This window comes from Bombyx mandarina, chromosome 18, assembly GCF_030267445.1.
Source record: "Bombyx mandarina strain Sakado chromosome 18, ASM3026744v2".
NCBI classification, from domain to species: Eukaryota; Metazoa; Arthropoda; class Insecta; order Lepidoptera; family Bombycidae; genus Bombyx; species Bombyx mandarina.
This window is the reverse complement of record NC_143224.1, coordinates 2,474,601-2,500,287: the sequence shown is the minus strand read 5'-3', so window position 1 is coordinate 2,500,287 and position 25,687 is coordinate 2,474,601. Positions and strand designations below refer to the sequence as shown.

Sequence of the window (25,687 nt, the reverse complement as noted above, 5' to 3'; positions counted from 1 at the left end):
ATAACATAAGGCGGTTTCTTCAAAGCGGTACACTAATATCTGTTACCCAGCTCTCTTAAAAAAAGTTCGATTGTATATAGGTACTATACTGGTTATTACTGGTGGTAGGACCTCTTGTGAGTCGTGCGAGTAGGTACCACACCCTGCCTATTTCTGCCGTGAAGCAGTAAAGCGTTTCGGTTTGAAGGGCGGGATAGCCGTTGTAACTATACTGAGACCTTACAACTGATATCTCAAGGTGGGTGGCGCACTTATGTAGTAGATGTCTATGGGCTCCAGTAACCATTTAACACCAGGTGGGCTGTAAGCTCGTCCACCCATCTAAGCAATAAAAAAATAAAAAATAGAAAACTCATATACTCATAGTGCCGGCCTCAGCCTTGGTTCCTAAATATTCACGAAAACAAAAGAAATATTTATAGTATTCCAATTTTAGGATGGCTAAAAAGTCCCGGCGACGTTTATATAGGCTGTGGAGGCTTCTAAAAACCGGGCTCACTGTTTATCTCAGTGGTTTCAATGTGTGCAACGATTTTCTAAATAGCGAAAGGAATTTTCTTGAAAAAATAATGAATGAACTAGTAGTTGCCTTTGTAATATTAATAGGATTTTACTCTTGTACTTGTGGAAGGAAAAATTTATTAATTGAACATATCCACACATATGTGCATGATTACACTTCTATACCACTATGTATTTACATACTGTGACACAAAGTAAACTAAAAAAAAATTTGAACAAAAACAATCATATAACAACAATAACTATTAAATTATTTCTCACCTGTTTAACAAACTGTGCTCCTAAATCATAACCAATTTTTTATTAATGAGGGATTACGGGTGGCCCCGAGGCTTTTCCAGTTTCACCAGGACATAAATCGTAACCCTCTAGATCAGACAACACGCGGGTGTCTATCCTGTCTTATTCTGTAAAGCAATCATGCTTTTTGTTAGAAGACTAGGATAATCGTCACAAGAAGGCAAACTTCAATTTTAATTCTTGAATACAGTCTTCATGGTTTAAATATTACAGCAGTGGACTGCCTCTTGGATTTGTTCCTGACATTACAAATATCCAGGAGCAACGGTAATCGCATATCATCGGTAGGCCACACGGTCAACGAAAAACCCGCTTAACATCAGATGATTCGTGAACACATCTGTACGTTACTAAAAATATTAACATTGCAAAATCCTATGACTTATTAACAGATTCCGTAGAATTAACATTATTATTGTGCAATCAAACAATCTAACCAGTAATCGATTGGACGATTAATTAATAAATATGAAGCGCTTCAGCGATGTCGGTCTCCGCGTCGCCGGCACAAGGCCACGGTCGCCCATCAGCAGCTAGTAGTCAGACGGATGCAGGAAACGCTAGTCCAACGCGGAGCGCCGAGCGAAATACGCTTGTCCTAAACTAAACAGATATTGTCATAGACTAGATAGGAAACCGTACACCAAAATAAAATAAAAATGACACAATCATGATATTTTTTATCTGTGGATATTTATTTTGCCGCGTAAACTAGTGCAGTACGAAGCTAAAAATAAAATTTTATTTCAAGATACATACGCGGATGTGACATTTCGTTTATTTTTCTATGTGCGTGATTATATAAAAACAGTTTTACAGTTTATACTATACCTATGTACATTGACCAATAAATTTATTTTGTTATTTAGTTAAACGAATGCTCTCATGTGAATAGAACATTGACCGAATTACTGAGCAAGATGAACGAATGAATTACATGAAATTAGAGACATTTGTGTACACATTTCAATTCAGAACGTGTACATATTTATTACAATTTTTGTTATGTGCCTTATTTATCGAACTACAAGTGTTATGTTTTCCGGAAAATGACGTAGCTGATGTAATTGTGCTTGTGCTCGTTTTAAAACAAACTTTTTTTTAATTATAATTAAGCACGGATTTTTGTTATAAATGACAAGGTAAGTTAAAACTTTTTATAGATTAAGACACCCGTAACATCGGCACGCTGATTTCTCGTCGGATCTTCTTAGAATTATCGCGACTTCGATCAGATAATAGACGGACTAGTGGTTGGGCAGTAGTCAACAAACCCACTAATACCATTTATATCCCACCCACCATTCATATTGGAATAAGTAACATCTAAAGTATGCGATATCTTGCGATGTAAATGTTTGTGTTGATTACGTTAAATACATTGTTTATCGAGAATGTAACGGTAATGTAAAATAGTGACGTATGGATAAAATAGTCTCATAATTCAGCAAAAGAAAAAGAGCGGCAAAAACTTCGGATAAAAAGGATAAAAAAACGAGAAAAATTAAGCATAAACTACTGCAAACAAAAAGTTTTTTTTGTTTGAGGGATTACTCGTGGCCTGGGGGCATTTCCCGGAGTTTCACCAGGACATGTGGGCGAGCAAGGGCTCAACCAGGAGGGGTGGGATTTGCTAACAGCTACAACAACGACGTGTCGACGGTGACTGGCTCCTGCGTGATAATTATCAGATGAAATAGGCTACGAGGTCTATAAAAATTGGTCGTTAATAAATAAAATGAAATTAATGTATTACTGTTCTGAGTCAAGCTTTTTCATGGCCTCTGACTACTTTTTTTCTGATGTCATAGATAGAGAAACCATCACACGACGCACCTAGTTTTAAGTGGCTACCAGAGCCCATAGGCATCATCGTGCCAATAAAATTGAAAGTGTCCAATTTGTCAATTGTAGACGGCTATCAGTCTAACCGACTCTAACCCATTAAATCAACAGAAATATGTATTAGTATTGTGGAATATAAATTTAGAATAACTATATTTAACATATCTCAGCGCTATCCACCGAAAATTAACCCACAGACACAGCCCACTGAGTTTCTCGCAGGATCTTCTCAGTAGGTCGCGATTCCGATCCAGTAGTAGACTCTGCAAAGTACTGCTCTTGCTAGGGCTAGTGTTAGCAAATTCTCTCGGGTTGAGCCCGTGAGCTCACCTACTCGTCCGGCCGTAGCTGGAATGGCCCCTTAAACTATCTAATAGGTAGGAAAAAAATGTGATTGCCGTCATTTCAGTCGGCAAAGCGCAGTGAACTTCCACAAGCGGGGTAGGGTAGGTAGGGGGTCACACGCAACACACTTCCGATTACTTGTCAGAAATTACATGACCACAAACCATATTCTCCCATCAGCTATCGATTCTTCCGAATCGAATCACATCGATAATATCGATTTCTCTAGGACCTTGTTTTTGTTATTTAATTGTCCGCGTCCATGAACTTTATTGAACAATTATCATCACACCGTAGAGTTGAGTAGCTATTTGTTCGTTTATAACTTCGAGAAACGATTTATAAGATAGTTATGACTGTGGATCTTGCGTATTTAGGTCGCGAACCAGCGGCGCGTTCCATTACGAATGGTTTACCCTCACACGCGTCTCTACATATAAATATATCTGCATATCTATATATTAATATGTGAAGCAAAAACTTTGTATTCCTTTTTACGAAATTTGCGCGGTCGGAGGAGTATGAAATTTTGCACACTTATAGAGAATATAGAGAAGAAGTGCACAATGCTAATATTTTTTTAAAATAATGCGTAAAAGATACATAAAATCAAAAAAGAAAAACTACACACACTACCTACCATGTATTTGACACACACACGCATGCATACTATTTATTGTCAAACTTTTGTTCTTGACGTCTGTTGTCAAATTGAGATTAAATATTGTTTGCCTTTGTTAATATTTTTTATAGTGTAGTCTTGGCGAAATTTGTGATTATAGAAGTATAAAATACAATCATAATAGTGTACAAACTTACAATTTCAATTAATTACAGTCGAATTTCGACTACTGCGGGACCTCTAGTATATATAAATAGACAAAGATATGTAACAGTTACTGCTTTTTGTTAATCACTCAGTAGTGATTTAGCTTTAGTTAGTATTTAAAAAATATATAATCATGGAAATTTTCCGGTTTTTTTTCTTAGTGCCAGAAAGAAAATGTAATACGTAGAATAATAATTAAGTTAATACATACAGTACAAGTTTAAATATCGAGGCGTCAGTGATTAAAGGGTCGTTTTAAATTTGGGGCCAAAAGCTAGTTCTTTTTCTCCATCTTATCCCACTAGGTGGGGTCGGCACAGCTAATTTTTCTCTTCCATTCTCTTCTATCAGCCGTCATCTCAACACTCACTGCTCTCTCTCTCATATCGTCATTCACACACTCCATCCATGTCTTCTTCGGTCGACCTCTCCCCCCTCTACCTCTCCTAGTCACATGCATCTTCTCTCTACGCATCACATGTCCATACTACGCTAAAAGTAAAGGCCAAAAGCTAGTTGTTTGATTTAATTCTCATAACCTTAATGTTACCGTAATTATAAGTACGGTAAATTTGTTGTCATGACAACAGGCACGTGGTCCTATAACTATATATTTGTAAACACTGTTAAATTAGGGATTATACCTAGTCAGGTCATAAATTCTGTCACATGTTTAATGTAAAATAATTGAAACAAGTTTATTCATTATGTAACCATTCATATACCAAAATGAATTTAACAAAACATAGATTCTTATGACACTAAAGTTTATTCAAAATGACCTCCGCGATTTTGAATACAGGCCTTCAATCTGCGCGCCCAGTCGTCTATCGCAGCACGAACGAGGTCCATGTCAATATCGGCGGCTGCCTTAATCAAGGATGTCTTGAGTGACTCCAAATTGTGATGAGGCTTTGTGCACGCCTTTTCCTCCAAGTGTTGCCATATCTTGTAATCTAACGGATTAAAATCTGGACTGGAGGAGGCCCAGTCTTCGTGCCGGATGAAGTCGATTTCACGCGCCGCCAGCCAGTCTTGTGTGCTCTTCGCTCTATGAGCTGGCGCCGAATCTTGTTGGAATAGCCAGTGCCTGTTATTATACATGGTATGAGAAACAGGTTCCACAAGGTGCGTCAGGACTGTATTTTGATACACAACTGCATTCGTTTTTACACCTTTCTCACAAAAATGTACCTCTGTTAAGCCCCAATAAGAAACTCCCAACCATACCATGAGCGAGGATGGAAAATGACCTCGTTGGACACGCGGAATACGGTTGCTCGCTTCTTCACTACTGTTTGCGTACACCTTATCATTTTGTTTGTTGTAGCTCTCTTCTACGGTAAAAATTTTTTCATCCGAAAAAAGAATTTCCCGATATTTTTTTCCCGCGTACCGCTTCAACAAAGCGCGGCATCTCTTCAGTCTCAGGTCCATTAGACGAGCATTCAAACGATGTCCTGTTTTTCTTCGATATGCTAGAAGCCCTAGGTCTTCATTTAACACCCTTTTCACCGTGGTTCTGCTTAACCCCATCTGAAGGGCCAACAGTTTCTGCTTACGTTTGGGATTTCTTTGAATTCGCGCCTTCACAGCTTTTATCACTGCTGGAGTCCTAACAGACCGAGGGCGACCACTTCTTGACCTGTCATCTACACTAGAGTCTTCATTGTAAACGAATCTTTTGGTTATATTCAAAATTTTCAGCATGTTAAAAATTTGAATAGGCGCGTAACCGCAACGATGCAACGCAATAACTGCAACACGGTCTTCTTTAAGCGTCCACTCCATAGTTAAAAATGAGTAAAATTCTAAAAGTATACATTTTTTTTTTTCATGAACAATTCGAAATTCGAATTCAATAAACTTTTTTGTGGCCAGCATTCTAAAAGAAAAGTTTTTACTGTGTGACAATACTTATGACCTGACTAGGTACATTAAAACCTACCCCAAATCTAATTCGTATCACTGGGTCGAAATTCTAATTCTAACTTGTTTGCTATTTTTCCAGTAATGCGTGTTGGAATTTGGCAATTTTATTTAATCAGTATATAATACAATAATAAAGGAAAACTAATTGGAGATTAGAATATTATAAAAAACCAAAGAAGTACGATGTCTAAGCTTTTTTAAAAAGTTCCTATTTACATTGTCATCCGTGTTGGCGTTATGAAATGCGTAAAATGAAAAATATAAATGAATATTATATATTACTAAAGAAACTATTAAAGTATAAAGAAAAAATCAAAATTATCGATAAAGTTGATTATTGAAAACATGAATAAAACAACATTTCCTGAAAATAAATCGTAGCTAGATCGATCTATCGCCCCCGAAATCCCCTGTATACTAAATTTTATGAAAGCCGTTGACGCCATTTCCGAGATTCAGATTATATATATATGTATATAGTATATACAAGAATTGCTTGTTTAAAGATATAAGATATATATTATTAAAAAAATATGGTAAATTAGAGAAAGCTTAAATTCATGAAATCGTTAATTTTTTGGATGCAAAATTGAAAACGACCCTAAAGTCAATTTTTTATCGTAGGGCGTTAACACTACTAGCGTTAAAACACGTGTTAGCATCTTATTTAGTTACAGCAAAATATTAATTTAAGTTCAGCACAATGAATAGTAACATTTTAACTGATATACGAGAAACTTCCGCGAAACTCAATTGCATTGTTGTTACGTTTTGCATTGAAGCAAGGAAACGTCGGACGTATTGTGGATTTTATACGAAATATATTTGCATCAGCTAAACAGTTACATTGTGTATTGACTCGCATAAATTTTTTTTGCATCAACTTAACTTTTATATTGCATGTTGATGCAATTAAAAACTAAATATAAACCTAAATTGTAATGTTAAAAGTGAGACCTTAGAACTAAGCTCTTGTCTCAAGGTGGGTGGCGGTATTTACAACACAGATGTCTATAGTATCCGGTAGTTACTTAACACCAGGTGGGCCGTGAGCTCGTCCACCCATCTGGGCAATAAAAAACTAAATACAAAGATGAAAATCTTTACACTGGTAAATTTGACTGAATCAACACACTTGATCTGTATTTCTGCATTTGTTGCAATATCTTAAAACACTTCTCAAAATTGTAAGACGCGTTATTAGCTTGAAAATTTGCAGACTTACCAAGGTCTGATGACATTACAATAACTTTGTTTCCCGGCCATAATGACCACAATAAAAAACCTTACTTAAATGTTTAATCAGGCTTTCTTTACTTCTTTCAAGATTTATTTTTCGTTTATACAGTAACCTACATAATAATATAATTCTTATTCGTTTTTTTTATTGCTTAGTTGGGTGGACGAACTCACAGCCCACCTGGTGTTAAGTGGCTACTGGAGCCCATAGACATCTACAACGCAAATGCGCCACCCACCTTGAGGTATAAGGTCTATGGTCTGAGTATAGTTACATACTGCTTCACGGCGCAAATAGGCAGGGTGGTGGTACCTACCCGTGCGGACTCACAAGAGGTCCTACCACCAGTGTAAGATTTATGCGAACATTCCTGATAGCTCCTGATAGCCAGATAAATATTTTAACTAAATTCTCTTACGTAATACCTACTTCTATAAAACAAATAATGATAATACAAATTCGCATGCTCTCATCAAGCTTAATACATACTTCTTTTTAATCATTCAACTCGAACGAGAATACGCGTAACAAGAGGCGAATGACAAAGAAATTTAGGAGAAAAGTTCTGAAATGGCATCGAGTCCGTCTGATGACGTCACCGCCTCGTCTCACAATTGAAGGTGGATGAAGGGGATATGATACAATTTGTTAATTTTGAGAAAACGGGCAACACTCTTTTGTTACTTGTACTTTTTAATACGCTTTTGTTAGCTTCAGACGTATGTATGTTACAACGCTTTCCTATACTTCTATACTAATATTATAAAAATTGCCTTTGAGTCCGGAGTTTTAAGGTCTAATGTTGTTTATAGGCACATAACACCATAATTCAACGTAAAAACTCAAATGGTACTTAACACCTTCATCCACTCATGTCTTTTTCAAACATTCTCGCTCACGACTCGGTCGTGCGCGGACGTGCTTTCCGATCCGTGGCCCGCTTGCGAGCTGCGTCTCTGAACTCACAGTTGTGCTCGACAGTGTAGTGACCGTGAATACATCGTGCGTACAATTCAGTAGTGCGGACGTGCCGATCCGTTGGTCGCTTGCGATCTGCGTATCGAGGTCCATTTTTGTGCGCTAAAGTTTTGTAACCGCGAACCCACCCTTACCAACTGCCTTTTTCAAGGCAAAACCAATCGCTACGTTCAGCTTCCTGTGGCACTCACAGGCTAGCGATTTCCTAACCCTTCCCAAAAACAACAGTCTTTTTCAAGACTAGACCCCCGCTCGCGATTCTGCCTGCTGTAGCACTATACAGCCCGAGCGGGTTCCTTTCCTTTTCCCCGCCGATTGCCGTTTTCACGGCATAGGCATTCCCCCCCCCTGCTCCTTGCTGTCCTGCAGCACAGGGGGGTTACAAATCCTATCCGGGGCCTCGCCTTTCGGCGAGTTCAACAAAAGTCCCGGGGCCGCCCCCCCCGGGCAAGAAGACCGAAGAATGGAGAAAGAAGACGTTAGTGATATTGTCGGGTTCCTCCGGGATAGGTACCCGTCAATTAGGGCCGAGTACCTAGAGTTTAGGGCCGCCCGTGGCAATCCCTCCCCCCCCGCGTCCGTCGCCGCATATCTCAAACGTGCCTCGGAGGCACGCCGCGCGCCCCCCGCCGCCGCGTCAAGTTCGAGCGCACGTTCCCACGATGCGGCTCACGTAGCGCCTAACGCTACCCCCACCCCGCGCCCGCGTCGTTTACGTCATCGCGCGCTTCATCCGTCGCGACCTCGATCGTTTCGAGTTCAGGCTCCGATACCGAATCGGAGATGGATTTCGAATCCGCGTCAAGCCCTCAGCCTGGAACTTCGGATGGGTTCCAAACCGTAACGCGCGGAAAAAAGCGTACTCGCGCCGTGGAGTCCCGGAGCTCCACGACGAAGCAAACTAAATCCGCGACCGCCTCCCGCCCGCAGGTAGTCGTGACACCGGAGTCGGACTCCGCTCGCCGCGTAACCCCGCCGCCGCGTCCCAAGCCCGCGCCCGCTCCCAAAGTAGCTGCCCCGCCCCCGCTGATACTTCAAGAGAAGACAGCGTGGAATCGCGTGTCCCAGGCCCTTCAGGCAAATAAAATTAACTACACCCATGCGCGTAACGTCGCGCATGGGATTCAGATTAAGGTCGCAACGCCGGGCGACCATAGGGCCCTCTCAGCATACCTCCGAAAGGAGAACATAGGTTTCCACACCTATGCTCTTCAGGAGGACCGCGAGCTCCGCGTAGTAGTACGCGGAGTCCCCAAGGAGTTGGACATAGACTATGTTAAGGAGGATCTGACCGCTCAGGCCCTCCCGATAGTTAGTGTGCACCGGATGCACAGCGGGCGGGGCAAACAGCCCTATAATATGATACTCGTGGCGTTAGAACCCACCCCGGAGGCCAAAAAGAAGATCGCATGTCTCACGACAATTTGCGGCCTATCCGGGATCTCGATCGAAGCCCCCCATAAGCGTGGCACTCCCGGGCAGTGCTACCGATGTCAGCTTTACGGCCACTCGGCTCGTAATTGCCACGCGCGCCCCCGCTGCGTAAAGTGCCTCGGCGACCACGCCACACTAGATTGCTCGCGTGTTAGGGAAACCGCGACCGAACCTCCAAGCTGTGTCCTATGCCTTAAGCAAGGGCACCCCGCGAACTACCGTGGATGTCCTAGGGCTCCGCGAAAACGTCCGACCCACCCAGCCCCCCGAACCGTCGGCCCAAAGACTTCGGCGCCTTCAGTGCCGAAACCCGCCTTCGTGCCGGCTGCAGTTCCCACGGTGTCGGCGTGGAAAAAACCGCTGCCGTATACGAAGGCGGGAACGGAAACCGCACCCCCGCCCCCGCTCGTGACACGCCCCGCGCCCCAGCCCCTGCTCGCACCTCGCCCCGCGCCCGCGTTCCGTCCCCCGCAACCCTCTGCCGCCAACGACTTCGCGCTCGTGCGTGACATCGTCACCGCGGTCAACTTCGACCGTCTGAGATCGTTCGCTGACGCTATCCGTAGGTCGGTAACCCCCGAACAGCGGCTCGCGGCCGCTTTCGATCACATGGACGTTTACGAGTCCGTGTCGCGTACGTTATAAAATCTTTACCGGTAACCAATGGCGCAAAAAGGTAGAGAAAAACCGTATTCCCTTACGTTAGCATTCTACAATGCTAACGGACTCGCGCGGCAACGCGATCAAATTTTCGAATTCCTCCGCGATAATCTTGTAGATATTCTATTAGTGCAGGAAACCTGTCTGAAGCCCTCGCGTCGCGACCCGAAAGTCGCGAATTACGTCATGGTTAGGAATGACAGACTCACCGCCTCCAAAGGCGGGACTGCCATTTACTATAGGCGGGCCCTGCACGTTGTCCCTCTCGATACTCCCTCGCTCTCACATATCGAGGCGTCAGTGTGCCGTATCTCGCTGACGGGACACCAGCCGATCGTCATCGCATCCGTTTAGCTCCCCCCGGACAAGCCCCTTCTGAGCAGTGACATCGAGTCACTGTTCGGCATGGGAGACTCCGTCATCCTGGCAGGCGATTTAAATTGCCACCACACTAGGTGGAACTGCCATCGTACTAACGTTAACGGTAGGCGTCTCGACGCGTTTATAGACGACCTCACCTTTGAAATAGTCGGTCCCCCAACTCCAACATGTTATCCGTATAACATCGCGCTCCGTCCGAGCACTATAGACCTGGCATTGCTTAGGAACGTAACTCTGCGCTTGCGTTCCATCGAAGCAATGTCAGAGCTCGACTCAGACCACCGACCTGTCGTTATGCAGCTCGGTCGCCCCCACAACCCAGTCACTGTTACGAGGACCATGGTGGATTGGAATAAGCTGGGCACGTGCCTAGCCGACACCGCTCCGCCAATCCTCCCTTACGGCCCGGATTCGAATCTATCCCCCGAGAACATCGTCGAATCCATAAACATCATTACCGATCACTTATCTTCCGCGATCATTAGATCTTCTAAAGAAGTCGATGTGGAGGACAGCTTCCACCGCATCAGACTGTCCCCCGATCTTAGGAATCTCTTAAGAGTTAGGAACGCGGCAATCCGGGCCTACGATCGTCTTCCCACGCATTCAAACCGGATTCGGATGCGTCGTCTACAACGCGAAGTCCACTCCCGCTTAAGCGACGCGCGTAACGATAATTGGCATAGTTATTTAGAACAACTCGCGCCCTCCCACCAAGCATACTGGCGACTAGCTAGGACTCTCAAATCCGAAACTACCGCTACTATGCCTCCCCTCGTACGCCCTTCAGGCCAACCACCGGCATTCGATGACGATGACAAGGCTGAGCTGCTGGCCGATGCACTGCAAGAGCAGTGCACCACCAGCACTCAACACGCGGACCCCGAACACACCGAGTTAGTCGACAGGGAGGTCGAGCGCAGAGCTTCCCTGCCGCCCTCGGACGCGTTACCTCCCATTACCACTGACGAAGTTAGAGACGCGATCCACAACCTCCAACCTAGGAAGGCACCCGGCTCCGACGGCATCCACAACCGCGCGCTAAAATTTTTGCCAGTCCAACTGATAGCAATGTTGGCTACAATTTTAAATGCCGCTATGACGCACTGCATCTTTCCCGCGGTGTGGAAAGAAGCGGACGTTATCGGTATACATAAGCCGGGCAAACCGACAAACGAAACTTCTAGTTACCGTCCGATTAGTCTCCTCTCGACGATAGGAAAAATTTACGAACGGCTCCTTAGGAAACGCCTCTGGGATTTTGTTACCGCGAACAAAATTCTCATTGACGAACAGTTCGGATTCCGCTCTAAACACTCGTGCGTACAACAAGTGCACCGCCTCACGGAGCACATTCTGATAGGACTAAATAGGCGTAAACAAATCCCGACCGGCGCCCTCTTCTTCGACATCGCGAAGGCGTTCGACAAAGTCTGGCACAACGGTTTAATTTATAAACTGTACAACATGGGAGTGCCAGACAGACTCGTGCTCATCATACGAGACTTCTTGTTGAACCGTTCGTTTCGATATCGAGTAGAGGGAACTCGTTCTCGTCCCCGTCAACTGACCGCCGGAGTCCCGCAAGGCTCCGCGCTCTCCCCGTTATTATTTAGTTTGTATATCAATGATATACCCCGGTCTCCGGAGACCCATCTAGCGCTCTTCGCCGACGACACGGCTATCTACTACTCGTGTAGGAAGATGTCGCTGCTTCATCGGCGACTCCAGATCGCAGTAGCCACCCTGGGACAGTGGTTCCGCAAGTGGCGAATAGACATCAACCCCACGAAAAGCGCAGCGGTGCTCTTCAAAAGGGGTCGCCCTCCGAACATCACTTCGAGCATCCCACTCCGTAGTAGGCGCGCAAACACCTCCGCCGTTAGTCCCATCACTCTCTTTGGCCAGCCCATTCCGTGGGTCTCGAAGGTCAAATATCTAGGCGTCACCCTCGACAGAGGGATGACATTCCGTCCCCATATAAAAACGGTACGCGACCGCGCCGCGTTTATTCTAGGACGACTCTATCCAATGCTTTGTAGTCGAAGCAAACTGTCCCTCCGTAATAAGGTAACTCTCTACAAAACTTGTATACGCCCCGTCATGACGTATGCAAGCGTAGTGTTCGCTCACGCAGCCCGCACCAACTTGAAATCCCTTCAGGTTATTCAATCACGATTCTGCAGGATAGCCGTCGGAGCGCCTTGGTTCCTTAGGAATGTGGATCTCCACGACGACCTGGAGCTCGACTCCCTTAGTAAGTATCTACAGTCGGCATCGCTGCGCCATTTTGAGAAGGCGGCACGACATGAGAACCCTCTCATCGTAGCCGCTGGAAATTACATACCCGACCCAGTAGACCGAATGGTAAACCGTCGACGTCGCCCAAAGCACGTCATTACGGATCCTCCTGATCCATTAACGGTGCTTTTAGGCACCACAAGCACCGGTCACCGTCCTCGTCGAACCCGTCGCTTGCGACGAAGGGTTCGACGAGCAAACTAACCCATAGACACAGCCCACTGAGTTTCTCGCCGGATCTTCTCAGTGGGTCGCGTTTCCGATCCGGTGGTAGATTCTGCGAAGCACTGCTCTTGCTAGGGTCAGTGTTAGCAACTCTCCGGTTGAGCCCCGCGAGCTCACCTACTAACGTTAGGGCGAAGCTGAAATAGCCTCTCAAGGCTATCAGCATAGGTAGGGAAAAAAAAAAAAAAAAAAATGTCTTTTTTTTATTGCTTAGGTGGGTGGACGAGCTCACAGCCCACCTGGTGTTAAGTGGTTACTGGAGCCCATACACATCTACAACGTAAATGTGCCACCCACCTTGAGACATGAGTTCTAAGGTCTCAGTATAGTTACAAACGGCTGCCCCACCCTTCAAACCGAAACGCATTACTGCTTCACGGCAGAAATAGGCAGACTGGTGGTACCCTACCGCGCGGATTCATAAGAGCTCCTACCACCAGTATAAAGTATGCAATTATTGTGCTGCTGATAAGTCTAATAAAATGAGCATCCAACGTCACATTTATCGAGTTGAGTCGTGACGAAGCGCTCTGTCTAATTCCGTCGAGTGTATGGGCGTGGGACAAACGGGACATCAACATCGTTGACAACACGAAGCTTGCGGGTTTGTCTTTAGATTTTTTTAAATAATAAATGTACAATTTTAATAATTATTAGTATTTGTGTATGTATATGTATGTATGTGTGTATGTGTATGTAATATATACACTAGCCGTACTCGCCCGCTTCGCTGGGCATTTAAAATTAACATTATTATTTATTGTCATTATCATTATAGAGTCCAACACTCATATAAATATTAGCCTATCCATTAAGTACATGTATTTTCTACATGGATGCCAAGTTTCAAGTCAATCGAATGCACAATTCAGTAGTTATAACGGAACATCCGTAAAAACCACTGTAGATTTATATATTAGTATAGATATATTACCTATATATTTCACTGGATTGGTACACCGCATGTAATTCATTTCCAAATGATTCTTGTCCACCTGATTGTTGTCTGGAAGAGATCGCTCTTAGCGATAAGACTGACAATTGTACTTTTTTGTATGTAATGTATGGCATTGTTTATTAATTTTTTTGGTGTACAATAAAGAATACTCTATCTATCTCTCTCTCTCTCTCAATTTTTTAAAAGCCAGAATGTTCACGCCACAGTCCCAGTCGGATTGGCATTATATGCCTACAGCCAAAATACTTTAGAGCTAAAAACACTCTCGAATAATTAAAAAAAAAAGAAACTTACCTCACTGCAAGGATCCGACGTTTGACACCCGATGACAAAAAATTTAAGACATGCAGTATAAAAAAAAAGTAATAGATTTTATAAACCTAGAGAACACACTTTTTATATGTATTATTTACCATATCAGACTTCATAGGAATGATCGGGGCCGATAATCCTTTTAAGTACTTTATCAGTCATTAATTTCATGATGGCTATGAAATCTTCCATCGAGGTATCCTTATATACACTGCGCTGTCTTTAGCTCATTTAACTCTTTGACTTCAACTGTCGAATTGAGTTCTTTAAAATCTCAAGCTCTATTAAGTGCTTGTTTTCACTCTTTAGCCTTGGTTGCTGTCGGCCAGTGTTGTTAAGTGCCAATTCAGAAGCTATTGAAAAATTCAGAGTCCAGAGTCCAAAGAAACTCTGCATATGCATATATTATACCTTTAGTAATAAGGAAGGCTAGTCAGTGCTCATTACTTTTCTTTTTTTTATTGCTTAGCTGCGTGGACGAGCTCACGGCCCACCTGGTGTTGCGTGCTTACTGGAGCCCACAAATATCTACAACGTAGACGCGTCACCCACCTTGAGATACAAGTTCTAAAGTCTCAATATACATAGTTACAACGGCTGCCCCACTCTTCAAACCGAAACGCATTACTGCTTCACGGCAGAGATAGGCAGGGCGGTGGTACCTATCCGCGCGGACTCACAAGTGGTCCTACCACCAGTAATTACTTACTGCATAGTTGCGCGCATAATTTTTTAAGCGTAATAAAACCTTAAACCCTTTGCATAATTCTTTAAACCTTTTGTTTAGAAGGGCATGTGTTTCGATCATAATTTGTAACTAGCACCGTCTATGGGTCTTTAAGCCAAAGTCTATTTTGAAAATATGATTCATATATATACTAAGCTGGAGCAAGTACATCCAGACCTTTTGGTGCAGTAGAAACACTACACCAATACAACTATAAAATATGAATACTTTTAAAACACGTACAACATCTCATTCCTATCCAAACTTTTTTTTAATTAGTAAATAATACACGCGATTCTGTTCCCATCGAGGTTAAACAGATGTCAAGCAAATTTAAACTTAAACCGTACGATTTTAATAAACATTCTTGCATATTCCTCGAAACGTGACTCATAGGATATAAAATTTTAGTGGACCGTATGTTATCATCAAAACAAGGCTAATAAAAGACCCACTTTGTGAAATATAAATAGGATTGCTTCAAGAGAACACCACGCTCTAAAACTTAGACTAACACACAAAGAGAGACCCCAACGGTGATAGTTTAAATAAAGACTAAAAAACTAATAAGCATTATTAAATAAAATTATTTCTTCTAGATTTAGATATAATTAAATATGAGTAAGTAACATTAAAAACCAGTCAATTGCACAATACCCTATTTACCGCGAGCCAAAAAAGCACACAAAAGTCAACTGAAAATGAAACACCGATTCGCGTGGTGAGTCTGTTCTAAGCTCAAAAAACCAATAGCACCATCCTATCCATTTCTACCAAAAAAACGTATAGAAATATATACCGGTATAGATACCGAAGTAACCTATAATAATACGTGAAACAAAAACTTTGTATCCTTTTTTATGTAAATTGCGCGACAGAGGAATCTGAAATTTCCCACACTTATAAAGAATATAGATAAGAAGTGCAGAATGCTAATTCTTTTTTAAATTATGCATTAAAAATACGTTAAATCAATAAAAAAAACACTACACACACTACCATGAATTTGACACACACAAGCATAAAATAATTTACTCTTAGGTTTATCGTTAAACTTCTGTCATTGTGTAAGTCTGTAGTCAAATTGAGAATAGATTAATATTGTTTGTCTTTATATATTTGTCTATAGTGTAGTTGTGGCGAAATCTGTAATAAGTATGTATAATATGACAATAGAACCTTGTTAATGTTCAAACTTATAATTTCAATTAATTAGAGTCGAATTTCGACTACTGGGGGACTACTAGTAACAATAGAATGACATAATATATTTTGTAATCAACTGAAACCAGCGTTTATCTGGATGTATGCATGCGTTTGTATTGAAGCGAACAAAGTTGTTAAATTTATTACAAAGCCCTGTAATAAAATGTCATAAATGTATTGGAGAAATAATTGAAATCGGCTAGTAAATTTCTAAGACATTCGATTCGGCAATTTAATAATAAAGTAATCTCGCACTGATAATTAGGAAAATTGAAACAGTTGATGATGTTACCTAAAATTAATTTTAAATTCCAGCAAGGTCATGCCGCTGCCGTTGCTAAGGAGGTGCTGTGGATGCCTCCCCCTCGAAGCCGGCTGCTTCATGCTCTGCATAGCATCTACTGTGAGTGAACAATAAACAATCATCGTCAGACGTCCATTCCTAAGCCTCCTTAAAGTTCATATAATGATCAGCATCCAACGTCGGTGATTAAGGAAAGCCAATGCACGCTGCGTCTTTCACACATCACTATGGTAAATTAACGGATCACCATCCCCGTCGAACTCGTCGATTAGGACGAGCGAACTAACCCATAAACACAGCCCACTCGAATTCGAAATAAACAAAGGAACTAAATACTACATCATAGCCAAAACAAAAAATAAATAAACGAACAACTCTTTGAGCTAATAAAAAAACCTAATGATTAAAAATCATGAAGAATATGAACAGCGTGTGTCATGAATGTGGTGAGAAAAAACCCACCCACACACCCAGCCCACAGAGTTTCTCGTTAGATCTTCTCAGTGGGTCGCGTTTCCGATCCGGTGGTAGATTCAGCGAAGCACTGCTCTTGCTAGGGCTAGTGTTAGCAAATTTCCCCAGGTTGAGCCCATAAGCTCACATATCCACCCCTCCAGGAATACCTGGAATAGCCTTTTAGGATACCAACGGATAGGTAGAAAAAAAATATCGTAAATGCACCCACCCACCTTGAGACATGAGTTCTAAGTCTCAGTTGTAGTACAACGGCTAACAGTACACATACAATTGGCAAAATCCCTAAATTATTGAATCCCTGTTCTATTTTACAAACTCACAATTTTTTTTCTCGATTTTTGGTTCTCGAACCAATTGTTCCCGAACGTGAAAGATCGGAAGATAATAACTATTTTAAGTGCTCAATAAAAACCGAACGATATAATAAACATTGGTAATAAATTTATACGCACTACAATAGGAGTACGTGACCGCACATTTAACGCCCTGTTTATGCCTTCAGAACAATAAAGATGATTGATTATTTTTAATATTCATAGATATATTCTGTAAGATAAGATAAAAGAATAGACTCGAGCAATTCTGCAAGATGAGACAAAAGAATTTCAATATGTTCAAATTCGCCAACAACAACAAATATTTTCTTGGTAGTGTAGGTCAGCTATCTCACTATCCAGCTGATGTTAGAAACGACCGTAGCCCAATGCCACTGCCCCTAATTGTGACATAAGATTAAAGACCCAATGGGGTTCTTTCTTTATATTGTTTTGCTTTCTTTATTATTATTTATTAAATGTGTGGATGAGCTCACAGCCCACCTGATGTTACGTAGTTACAGGAGCCCATAGACATCTACAACGTAAATGCCGCCACCCACTTTGAGATGTGAGTTCTAAGGCCTCAGTATAGTTACAACCAAGGGCGGATCCAGGGGGGGGGGTCATGGGGGTCATGACCCCCCCCTGAGCTGGTCCCTAGGTGGACCACATATTGAACATAATGATTTTAGGACACAATATATTGTTGCTCCTTATATTGCTCCTTAATTAATTTAATATAATATAATAACTTTGTATGATGGCAAATGTTTGGGAACGAACGCATCGAAAATTTGAATTTTACCGCGCCGCACTCGCGCGCGCTTGTCGACTACGTAACGTCTAGGTCTTTCTCTACGTTGCGCAGACTTAAATCGTGGCTAAGATCTTCAATGGTTGAAGATCGCCTAACCGGACTGGCACTTCTCCACGTTCATAAAAACGTACCCATTGACGTAAATGACGTAATAACGCGTTTCGGGAAAAGACGTAAAAGAAAAATTGATTTTGTTATTTAAATACCTAGTCAGGTCATAAGTATTGTCACACAGTAAAAACTTTTCTTTTAGAATGCTGGCCACAAAAAAGTTTATTGAATTCGAAATTCGAATTGTTCATGAAAATAAAAATGTATACTTTTAGAATGTTACTCATTTTTAAATATGGAGTGGATCCTTAAAGAAGACCGTGTTGCAGTTATGCGTTGCATCGTTGCGGTTACGCGCCAATTCAAATTTTTAACATACTGAAAAATTTGAATATAACCAAAAGATTCGTTTATCGTACCATCAAACGATACAATGAAGACTCTAGTGTAGATGACAGGTCAAGAAGTGGTCGCCCTCGGTCTGTTAGGACTCCAGCAGTGATAAAAGCTGTGAAGGCGCGAATTCAAAGAAATCCCAAACGTAAGCAGAAACTGTTGGCCCTTCAGATGGGGTTAAGCAGAACCACGGTGAAAAGGGTGTTAAATGAAGACTTAGGGCTTCGGGCATATCGAAGAAAAACAGGACATCGTTTGAATGCTCGTCTAATGGACCTGAGACTGAAGAGATGCCGCGCTTTGTTGAAGCGGTACGCGGGAAAAAAATATCGGGAAATTCTTTTTTCGGATAAAAAGTTTTTACCGTAGAAGAGAGCTACAACAAACAAAATGATAAGGTGTACGCACACAATAGTGAAGAAGCGAGCAACCGTATTCCGCGTGTCCAACGAGTTCATTTTCCATCCTCGCTCATGGTATGGTTGGGAGTTTCTTATTGGGGCTTAACAGAGGTACATTTTTGTGAGAAAGGTGTAAAAACGAATGCAGTTGTGTATCAAAATACAGTCTTGACGAACCTTGTGGAACCTGTTTCTCATACCATGTTCAATAATAGGCACTGGGTATTCCAACAAGATTCGGCGCCAGCTCATATAGCGAAGAGCACACAAGACTGGCTGGCGGCGCGTGAAATCGACTTCATCCGGCACGAAGACTGGCCCTCCTCCAGTCCAGATTTGAATCCGTTAGATTACAAGATATGGCAACACTTGGAGGAAAAGGCGTGCTCAAAGCCTCATCCCAATTTGGAGTCACTCAAGGCATCCTTGATTAAGGCAGCCGCCGATATTGACATGGATCTCGTTCGTGCTGCGATAGACGACTGGCCGCGCAGATTGAAGGCCTGTATTCAAAATCACGGAGGTCATTTTGAATAAACTTTAGTGTCATAAGAATCTATGTTTTGTTAAGTTCATTTTGGTATATGAATGGTTACATAATGGATAAACTTGTTTCAATTATTTTACATTAAACATGTGACAGAATTTATGACCTGACTAGGTATAAGTATTTTGTCTGTTTCTATTTTGTTTGTTGGAAACCCTTGTGGTAGCACTTTTGCGGAGTTTTGCGTCATACCCCTCGACATACCTCTAGCTGTTATGACAAACCATTCACCACGGTTATGGAATATAAATAAGCTGCCTCATTCCGGGCGTGATAGTGCTTCTCTGGATGTCTTCAAGAGAAGATGACAATATGTACGTGTATATGTACAAGTTATTATGTGTTAAGTTTTTCAAGTGTACAATAAAGAATAAATATTTTTAAGTACAGTACTTACGTACATTATTAAAATACCTACTTTTTACTTGTATCTTTTGTTCTCAAATTTAAATTATAAGTTCTTGACTTGACCATGACTATGTGACCCCCTCCTGGCACCAAAGCTGGATCCGCCCTTGGTTACAACACCCTACCCTTCAAACCGAAACGCAGTACTGCTTCACGGCAGAAATAGGCAGGGTGGTAGTATCTACCCGTGCGGACTCACAAGAGGTCCTACCACCAGCGTATATCGTTATCAATTGCTCAAATCAATTGATAAAATGAGCTATGGAATGGCTATGGAATGAGCTCCCCTCCACGGTGTTTCCCAAACGCTATGACATGTCCTTCTTTAAAAGAGGCTTATGGAGAGTATTGAGCGGTAGGCGGCGGCTTGGCTCTGCTTCTGGCATTGCTGAAGTCCATGGGTGACGGTAACCACTCACCATCAGGTGGGCCGTATGCGCTTCTGCCTACAAGGGCAATAAAAATAAATAAATAAAAGTATATGCATTCCATCGTGACGAAGGATTATCCGGCTTTATTTTTGATGTTTTGGGCTTCATGTGGGATATTTTCAGATGGCATGTGTAGCGAACATAGCGGCCGGTGCGTGGAATCTCCCGAGGCACAGAGACCGCGAACCAGAGGACAACCTTATATCCATGAGCATGATCATGTTCTCCTCATTATCAGCTATCGGGAATATCGTTGCTTTGTTCGGTATATGGCTAGTGAGTACCATGTATCCCTTCAATTTTATACTTTAATATTTTTAATTGCAGAATAGCATCAGAATTAAACTTGCAGCCGCTTAGTTCACCTGCAAAGATCTTTTTTTTTGTCAAGAGGCGTGTGGAAACGAAATTCCTATAACAAAATTTCATAGGCACGATCTAATGTTCTTCTTCTAGCGTAATTCGAAAAGAGTCGTCATACGTAGCTATCGTGCTAAGCAGTTTGTAGAGAGTGCTTCTGGATGAAGACAACACAACATTCTCATTATTTCGTTACGCCGATTGAAAATTCAAATTGACAATAAATTTGGTAGTACTGTAAAAAAATATTGGGCATCCTTTTACAAGCCTGCATGGGTTGATAAAACTATCCTGCTTGTATCTGCTGGGAATCAGTCATGTGTACCGGTTTGTAAGGTGGGACAGTCTCTCTACAACAAAATGTTTCGGCCTCATGTCTCAAAGCAGCATAACGTTATGATCTCTTGAGTTCCATTACCGATATACAGCAGTAAATAATCAAGTATATTTACGCTTTCAATATTAAGTTGTAAACAGAAAGAATATTTCGATTTTTCAGAAAAGGCCCGGAAACCTACAGTTGTCCTTAGTGTTCAACTCGATTTTCATCTTATGCATATTCTTGGTGTCAATAGTGACCTGTATCTTCAGGATGGATGAATTCCTCAAGCTACCCGGGAACATAGCTCTCGTAGTGGTAACGCTTATAGCTGGAGCAGGTATGTATTTTATACGCGTACTTTATTACAGTCTCAACACTAGGAACAACATGGCGGCGATGCAAGATCCCGCCAAAAAAGTTAACCTTTATTACAAACTTGACTTTGTAAATTGCTATTGTTAGTAAATTTGAAATGGATACAATATTTTTGGCTTCGGGACTGTTCTTACAGCTTAATTACTGTCCATCATCACAAAGTGGAAGTCGTCATCCATCTTGAAACACGAGTTGAAAACTCAACTATACGATGTATCCGCTATATCATTCTTCGAAATGAAAGGATAATACGACGATTATAAACATATTTAAAAAAAAAACGTTCAGTTTCCTACATAAGAGTCCACGGGGGTAGATACCACTAGTCTTCTTATATATTGCCGTATAGTCTATAATATTAAGACCGGTCACAGTCCCCGCCGAACCCGTCGCTTGCGACGAAGGGCTCGACGAGTAAATTAACCCATAGACACAGCCCACTGAGTTTTTCGCGGGATCTTCTCAGTGGGTCGCGTTTCCGATCCGGTGGTAGATTCTGCGAAGCACGGCTCTTGCTAGGGCCAGTGTTGGTAACACCTCCGGTTTGAGCCCCGTGAGCTCACCTACACGTTAGAGTAACACTGAAATAGCCTCTCAAGGCAATAAGCATAAGTAGGAAAAAAATATATACATATTTTAGTCTACTTACCTATTGCACAATAATGGATAACGTTAATATCCTTTCTATTTCAGTTTATTCACTGTACTACTTGACGGTGGTCAATAGTTTGTATCGGACCATGAAAATGTCTTACAGCGAAAGCGCTCTGCCGATTTGAGAGAAAAATAAAGCATCAATTGTTAATTGAAAATTTGTATTGGTTAATAAGCAACCGGACACAAATGTGGAAACAATCTAAAAACACTTATACAGGAACAAGTATAAGTGTTTTTAGATTGTAAACGAACGCTCGCTCTTAATTTTTGTACAATAATAATAATAAATGTTTGAAATCGTTAAAGAAAATCTTTTTTTTTATTGCTTAGATGGGTGGACGAGCTCACAGCCCACCTGGTGTTAAATGGTTACTAGATCCCATAGGCATCTACAACGTAAATGCGTCACCCACCTAATATCTATATATATCTATAAAATCTCATAAAATATTTTTTTTTACTACAACCTCATCGCTAATCGCAAATGACGTCATATGTGGTTGATCCTTGTATGTGTAATAGTGTATAATGACGTGTATGGTTGAGCCTTGTAAATATAATAGTGTATTTAGCTCTTCGATTATTTTGGCCACGAATGACGTCATTCGCTGTGAAGTTGCGCTCAGGCGAGCTTTGTAAAATTTGCGTGGTGATTTGAAAAAAGAAGATCTCCTGTAGAGATGGTCTGTAACAGGTGAAATTAGAGAGTTCCATATGTTCCTGTTCCAGTGAAAGAACAGTCCCAGCCTAGCCTGTTCCAAAATAACAGCCAGATCCAATATAACAGCCTGTTCCAAAAGGCGAAAAGAGCATGTTACAAACTCTTTGGGAACAGGATGTATATGCTATCTTTTTCTATTTCTGTACGTGAAAAGGGAAAAGAGCTTGTTTCAAACTGTTTTGTTTCTGGCTTTTTGCTATGGAACGGAACAACGCAACATATGGAATATTGTGGAACAGTATTATTAGATTGCGTATTCTAGTTTGTTAAAATGTAACAATATTGGGCTATTCGGGCAAAACGATGTTCTTAATTTAATTTACACCCGATTTTATACGGAACTCATTTTAATTACGTAAGAATTCGTGTGGGCGCTATCATCGTGACACGGCATTTCAGTTCTGGATGAAGGTAAGAAAATTAACAGTTTTTTATTGCTTAGACGGGCGGACGAGCTCACGGCCCGCCTGGTGTTAAGTGGTTACCGGAATCCATAGACATCTACGACCGTGCCTCTCTACCACTTTTTTTTATTTTTATTGCTTAGATGGGTGGACGAGCTCACAGCCCACCTGGTGTTAAGTGGTTACTGGAGCCCATAGACATCCACAACGTAAATGCGCCACCCACCTTGAGATACAAGTTCTAAGGTCTCAAATATAGTTACAACGGCTGCCCCACCCTTCAAACCGAAACGCATTACTGCTTCACGGCAGAAATAGGCAGGGTGGTAGTACCCACCCGCGCGGGCTCACAAGAGGTCCTACCATCAGTAATTACACAAATTATAATTTTGCGGATTTCATTTTTATTACACGATGTTATTCCTTCACCGTGGAAGTCAATCGTGAACATTTGTTGAGTACGTATTTCATTAGAAAAATTGGTATCCGCCTGCGGGATTCGAACACCGGTGCATCGCTTCAACACGAATGCACCGGATGTCTTATCCGTTAGGCCACGACGACTACATAACTTGTTCTGCGCTCTTGCTTGACGCTGAGGCTCAAGCGGAACGTGACACTTTTTCGTGCGTGTTCATCAATTTATAAGATGTCATAAAAACCTAATATATTAAAAATCACGAAGAATACGAACAGGATGTGACCTAAATGCGCTGCAATTATTAGTGTACGTATTGGTTTAAAGCTTTAGTTTTCAGTGGCAACAGTTCAAATCGTGTTAGTGACTTCCTTAGAAGGTTGAAGATAACTCAAGCAAATTGCGACATATTTAGGTCACATAAATGACAAATGAACAAATAAATCTAATATTTATATGAGTGTTGGACTCCCTACACAAGTTGCGGGGGCGTTAATGATGGGAATCTTTGGGAGGGTGAGAAATAATAAAGTTAATTTTAAATGCCCAGCGAAGCGGATGGGACAAGCTAGTATAATAATATGAATAAATCTAAACCTATTTATGTATGTTTGTCAGTCTCTGGTACCCATAGCACAGGGAATCCTAATTTGGGGCCGGATAACCATGCGTGATTTGTTACCAGTTATTTATTTATTATTACTTAAATCACTAAGCTAATCATGTCATCTTTAATGTACTAGTCAAAAAAAAGAGTATGTTTGTACAGACCTAACGTTGACTTGTTACCTTGAATAAATAGTAATAAACGATTGATTTAATAGAAATGCCATTATTTTAATTTAATAAGATATACCGTGTTTCAAACGGTTTCAAAAGTGCCTAAACATTCATAGTGCTTTAATATTTATTGTGCCTTGTCTTTGTTAATTTTATAAGTAGTTTGTTGAAGTACTTAGCCTCTAATGAATGTATCAGTATATTTTTTTTTTTTATCCATTTAATAATATAACTTTAATTTTATAATAAAACAAATCAAAATAATTTAACATAAATCAACTCACACAGTAGAACAAATCTTCCAATGCGCTTGAAGGAGGCACAGTTCCCAAGATACTGGCTACGTTACCTCGTTGGACAGCCAGACTCACTCTCTGTGCAAAGTACCAGCCAGCCTTAGCATCACGTGTAACCACCTCCTTCAAGCGTTTGGAAATTTATGACAAAAATTTCTTTGCTTCAGGGCCCCAAGGGCCCATCTTCTCAACCGCGAAAGGCAAAAAAGAATAAGAAGACCCCAAACCCGAATACTTCCGCTTTTTTGAAATTTCTTTTATTAAAATAAAAATATACTAGCTCGCTGAGTGTGCTTCTGCGGATATTCTCAATTGTGTTTTTTTAAGGGACAATAATAAAATATAAAATATAGTTTAAGTTGAAATAAATAATTTGTATCTGAATTGTGTAATTTTATTATTTTTGTATTTATTTGAATTGCTTTACCACGAATCTATGTAGTTTCGGTCTCACGTCTAAGTGCTGCTGACAGCGGACACACACCTGCCATTGCTGACGTCTGTGCGCGACTGTTACCAGTCACCGGATGCTGATCCCACTACTGTGACGACGAAAAAAATCATTTAAAAAAGTCAACCATTAAAAAGAGTCAACAACATTTAGAGGCTTAAGTTCCAATAAATGATTACGAAATATTCTCAATATTTTTTTTTATTGCTTATATGAGTGGACGAACTCACAGCCCACCTAGTGTTAAGTAGTTACTGGAGCCCATCGACATCTACAACGTAAATGCGACCTTGAGATATAAGTTCTAAGGTCTCAAGTATAGTTACAGCGGCTGCCCTGCCCTTCAAACCGGAACGCATTACTGCTTCACGGCAGAAATAAGTAGGGCGATGGTACTTACCCGCGCAGACTCACAAGAGGTCCTACCACCAGAATAAAAGATTAAAAGTCTCGAGAATAACGTATCATTTTATTTTATTTTATATAACCTTAATGCATTTAACAAAGCGTTGTACAACATTCACAAACATTAATATTCTATGTAAAAAAATTAAATTCA

At 41.4% G+C, this 25,687-nt stretch overlaps 1 protein-coding gene across 2 annotated transcripts; it reads left to right on the top strand.

Moving 5' to 3' along the window:
* Window positions 1–1,355: 1,355 nt before the first annotated feature.
* On the top strand, window positions 1,356–25,088 carry LOC114248227 (uncharacterized). 2 transcript variants are annotated; one of them, XM_028181400.2, is made up of 5 exons: window positions 1,356–1,964; window positions 16,511–16,598; window positions 20,468–20,620; window positions 21,204–21,363; window positions 22,095–25,085. In XM_028181400.2, the coding sequence occupies exons 1-5, from the start codon at window positions 1,957–1,959 to the stop codon at window positions 22,178–22,180; spliced, it is 495 nt and encodes a 164-aa protein (XP_028037201.2). In that variant the 5' UTR covers window positions 1,356–1,956; the 3' UTR covers window positions 22,181–25,085. The 2 variants fall into 2 exon arrangements, with proteins under 2 accessions (XP_028037201.2, XP_089591057.1); XM_089734931.1 differs by lacking the exon at window positions 1,356–1,964 and adding an exon at window positions 13,465–13,596 and having other exon boundaries at window positions 22,095–25,088.
* The last annotated feature ends 599 nt before the right edge of the window (window positions 25,089–25,687 follow it).

What these genes read in the sequence shown, in the direction of transcription:
- LOC114248227 (XM_028181400.2), top strand. An exon ending in TGCTCTGCATAGCATCTACT is followed by an intron (nt 16,599 to 20,467) that starts GTGAGTGAACAA and finishes GGATATTTTCAG; the next exon opens with ATGGCATGTGTAGCGAACAT. An exon ending in AACGCTTATAGCTGGAGCAG is followed by an intron (nt 21,364 to 22,094) that starts GTATGTATTTTA and finishes TTTCTATTTCAG; the next exon opens with TTTATTCACTGTACTACTTG.